The following is a 5,000-nucleotide window of genomic DNA, read 5'->3' on the forward strand; positions in this document are numbered from 1 at the left end:
ACACACATACACGCTCAGGGCACCGAAGAAATGGTGGAATACAACTGAGTGCCAATACACTCCATATTCAGGAAAAGGTTGAGCTGCCATATCCCTAGGTCATTAAATTCGTTTGCACTTCATCTCGTCACACCAAGACATTCATCCTTAGGCCAAAGGGGCGTTACTGGCAAGGGTAGAAGGGCAAGGAAGAGTCGAGGTGCACCATTGGAAGGCTAAGGTGAGGCACTGGCAGTTTCTGGGACAATCTAGCATACAGCAGATATAGAAATTGATCTTATTCAAATATATGTCACAAATGGCCAAACACCCTCCCCTTTTTCTCTTAAAAACGTACAATTTGTTTGATACAATTTCTAAAGAATTCCGTCTGCTAAACGGAATTGAAAGCCGACCGACGGATGACGTGACTACCGATGGTTTATTTTTTATGATTTGAGATGGTTTGATGCAAATGAAAAGTATTCAAAGCAATATTGAAATATTTTCCCTTGCTCAAATAAATCAAACATAAAAAATCCTCAAACCATCTTGACATGAACTGATAAGATGTGGTAGATCGACCGTCATCACGGCGGAAATTTCATTCGATGTCGCTTCAACTGGTCTTCCAGCTGAGCATCACCAAAGGCAGAACCACCGTCCCATAGAATGACTTCAAACCGTCGGCCCTGCAACACTCACTATGAAAAGTCGTATATTTTTTTTTAGATAAATCAAGTTTACAGGGTTAATATCGCATTTTCTTAAGTTATGCATCTAATACATTTTCTATAAAGCGATGCGGGTACATTTTATGTTGTTGAATGATGTTACATCACTGGCTTAAAAATGTATGTTATATGTTTTATGCAGTCCAATAAAAAAGAAAGTAACGCAGGGAATCATATAATCATCAGTCACTGACCCTAGCCCCTGTAACTGTAATCAAATTTATCCGTCAAATACATTATCTATATCCGTTTCCTACATCTAATGTTTAGAGAACGGCAGAAATGCTGCTCAGGACAGGCGGCCAGCCCTGTCAGTGACATGGAAGCCTATTCTCTCACCCTTATTAGACAATGGATTCTGTAGGTCATATTATTCTCCTGAGAGAGAATTAATGTATGTCTGTGTAATTTTACTTTAATTTTTGAATAATGCTCGTAGTTTTGAAAGGAATCACAGACACAAATTCCATCTTGATATATTCATTTGTACTTGTTATAATTAAATACAGTTCAGGAAAGACAGTGCCACTGTAAGATTGTACCAATGCATCATCATCCGAGTGAACTGAACTTCGTTGCGAACTTCCAGTATACATTACATACATAGCTTTCATATACAAGTGTCAGCAATTTATAGAAAATATAGCAGACATTTTTCTTAAGTCAGCAACCTTACTTATATATCATTGAAATAATACAAAGTCAATATCAGTGTAGGTATAAATATAACACATTATAAAGGAGAAATTTTGTTACAATATTCAATGGCATTGCAAGATTATAAGAGTCATCCCTTGATTTGCAAAATTCTCCCTGGAGGCTCCCCATCGGTGTGTCAGGGGTAACTTAAATGTTGTTCCACCATACAGATATTAGACGAGCAGACGCCAAAAGAGAAATGATCTCCTTATTACATCACTTTTTATAAAATATGATACTGCACAGAAATAGTAAAACCTGTATCAATATCAGCAATTATGAATATACCAATATATATTACTGAGTAATATTATAAATAATATATACATGCTTTGTACTCTAAAAGTAGGCACGGAGTCCCACAAATCTCAATATTCATCCTCATCACATATCATTCAATTTCCACCTAACACATAAATGCTCTTCAGTAATGGGCACATCATTTCATTAGTTTTAGGAAAAGATGGTAAGGTGCTGTCTACATTAACGGCATTTCAAAGTATTTGTACACCACCTTAAAAAGGCAGACACTAAAAGGCACAGCAATATATCACATTAAAGCTATCACAAACAAGATTCTAGAAAAAACTCTTTAACTGATGGAAAAGAGGAGTTCTGAATTAAGTAAAAGTTAAATATGAACAAAGTTAACCTTTTCTCTCCATTTTTCTTTAAATATTCATCTTTAAAAACTACAAAGGCCTAACCCTATACTGTCTAAACAGTCTTTGGTTCATATAAAACCTGTGTCAACATGCACCATAAAAAGTAAATGTATTATATAAACTGTTAATAAATGAGCAAAAAAGCAGAATCAGATTAAGGACCTCTTCTCCTACAAATTATTACTGTGTATTAAACCTTGTTCCTGCTTCATAGACAAATAGTAATGAGAGGGTCTTGTGAAACTGCAGGCTGGCAGGAGAGTACCTAGATCTTCAATGTCACATGATGGAATACCTCTGCTTTCTCTGGGCTGTTCTGACCTAGCTCTTGGGGCTGTGCTAAAACTTTGACAAGACCTGCAGTCTTCTTTACACTTGCAGTCATGTTTGATGTTTTCTGATCTCCTCACAGTCCTTGTATCATCATGTCTACTGCAATCTTTACTGCCAAAGTCTGATAATTCTAGTTTTGATTTCCACTTTCCATTATCTTTATTTGTAAGCATAGAAATATCCTGAAATTCTTTTCCTTGCTCAACAAGATTTAAACTCTTACAATCGTTCTCCTTTTCAGGTACATATTTACTTGTCACCTTATTGGAAGTTTCAGTTTCCCAATTATGACTGCTCTGTCTGAGCATGAACACCTGGAAGGCAAATACTAACTGACAGGCAGCACTCGCTCTGCCTAATACCACCTCCTTCATTACGTTGTCTAGAATATTTGTGCTGTGAGGGACAAATTTCTTGATTAATGTAGAAACATCCTCTGCATTTGTTGATGTGAATGGACAGCCTCTCACCTCAGTTGGCTGAGGATGACATTCCTGTAAGAAATGAAAAAATGGTTTGTATTTGTATCCCAACAGGCTGAGATAAGCTCACTTAATCCCTGGATAGATGGCAGGTACAAAACTTGTGTACTTGCATAATGGTTTTAATTGTGTAGAGTCACTGAGGTCAAGTCACTCCTCTCCATGGACTGGTAAGATCATAATCGTTGCCATGTATTCTAATACATTTGTTTTGAATGTTTCTGAATTTGAATTTGCTAAAAATAGTTATATCCATGGACAACTGATCTTACCATGACCATCATGGGGCTAAAATCAGCACAATTTAGAGTGCTTGCACATATTATAAGCTGGTTCTTTATGTATCCAAATATTTATAAACATATATGCAAATGAACATCTTTGTACATGATTAAAGTTAGATACAAATAGGTGAGAAGTTTCTGGTATTACACTGTGTGTTTGGGAGGGTTGCGTGTGTTTGTGCACGTTTACCAATGTGTACAGTATATATATATATATACTTATGCACTGTAGTCTGTTGGGTTGAATCTGGATATAAGGAACTGGGATACCTTAATTATATCACATATGAAATTCTGGCTAAAGCAAAAGGTTTGTTCAAAAGTCTTATTCAAAAATTTTGTTAAATATTTACAGATATCTTTTCCATCACTAACTTCCAAGGTAAAACTCTTAGAATTCTGAGAAAACACAGCAAAGCTGCTTATACATAATCATCAACAACAGGATGCAGGCAATCTTCTCCCATTCCTGATTATTATCTGTTCTTGTCTCTCACAAAATTGGCGAATATAAGACACAAATATATATGAAATGCAGAGGAATATAAAGATACAAGAAAAGGCGAACATATAAATGATAACAGAAAATAATAATAATAGTAGTAATAGTAATAATGGTAATAGTAGTGTTACAGGGAATCAATGTATTGAAAGCCCTGTATGAATATCAACAGTATGATTAATTGGTCCATGAGTCTACCTAAAAGGCTGTGATTGGTGGTCTATGAGTCCACTATATATATATATATTTTGAAGTTATTATTATGTTATTGATGCTTGGTAATACTGTTTATCCATGTCCCTATATAATAGTGAAGCCTAACTATAGAAATAAATTAAGGGATATAATCATCTGAAAGGCTGCTATGAGGCTAGAGGAACTGCCTTGCTTAGCAGTTCCTTCAAATAAAAGGAGAGCGGAGAGTTGACACCCTCTTCTTCCTCGCCAAGTAATTGCAGAATACTCGTGCCCATTAATTATCAATTAAACTGATGGAAAGTAAACTGTGTTTTCCTATCAACCTGTACTGTGTATCTCTGAACTAAAGACCAGTGATTGAATGATGTATAAACTACTGTTATTATCAAGGTAATCAATAGAGATACTAAAAAGAACTAGATATGAAGGGTTGGACTGTTAACTGAAATTCATAACAGAGTACAATCAATCACACTGTATGAAAGTACCAATGTAAAAAAAAAATAATAATAACAACAATAATAATAACAAAAATAAAAAAATAGTAGACTCACTTGGAGAGAAGCACATGAATGCGATGTATAATTCTTCCTTCCTCCTTCCAGTCCATAGAAATGCTTGATGCTGTACACGTAGCGATTTCTGTCGTTTCCAGCCCAAGAATGAGTGCAGCCACTTGCAGACGTACAGTGAGGCTTTGAGTAAAAATCTTCCCAGAAGCGTATGTTCTCTTTTAGTGGCAAACCTATATCTTTCAAAAAGAGGCTGTACTTGAATCTCTCATGGTGTCTCAAGCGATTGTTTCTTGATAAAATGCTGTGTAGATGTTGCATGCAAAGGGGAAAGAAAGGAGCCTCTGTTTCAATGTCTCTATGAGTAAGAGTAAATTTCTGAAGCGTTAAGCCATTACTCTGTATTCTCCTGTATATTCTATAAAGACTCCTCTTTACCGACTCCAGTCTTTTGTCATCAAATAAATCACCTCCATAGAGAGAGAGTTGTTTTATTCCAAATTCTAAAGTTCCCTGAAAAACAGAGCTTAGGAGATGCACCAATTGCCTACATTCAATCTCTGCTTCTCCCTTAATAATATCTACTGTGCGATTCTTCACCAAAATGGGCAC

At 35.8% G+C, this 5,000-nt stretch overlaps 1 protein-coding gene across 5 annotated transcripts in view; it reads right to left on the reverse strand.

Moving 5' to 3' along the window:
• Positions 1-1,173: 1,173 nt before the first annotated feature.
• The window catches only part of Prim2 (DNA primase subunit 2), a 7,951-nt gene continuing 4,124 nt past the window's right edge, over positions 1,174-5,000 (reverse strand). For all 5 annotated transcript variants that reach the window (XM_027374576.2, XM_027374575.2, XM_027374578.2 and 2 more), the window contains exons 5-6: positions 4,431-5,000; positions 1,174-2,904 (exon numbers count right to left, since the gene is read on the reverse strand). The exon at positions 4,431-5,000 is cut by the window's right edge and continues 14 nt beyond it. In XM_027374576.2, coding sequence (XP_027230377.2) covers positions 2,248-2,904; positions 4,431-5,000 — 1,227 coding nt within the window. In that variant the 3' untranslated portion in view covers positions 1,174-2,247. The remainder of the gene's footprint in view (positions 2,905-4,430) is intronic.

The sequence above is a fragment of the Penaeus vannamei genome, chromosome 35 (genome assembly GCF_042767895.1).
Source record: "Penaeus vannamei isolate JL-2024 chromosome 35, ASM4276789v1, whole genome shotgun sequence".
In the NCBI taxonomy this organism is placed as follows: domain Eukaryota; kingdom Metazoa; phylum Arthropoda; class Malacostraca; order Decapoda; family Penaeidae; genus Penaeus; species Penaeus vannamei.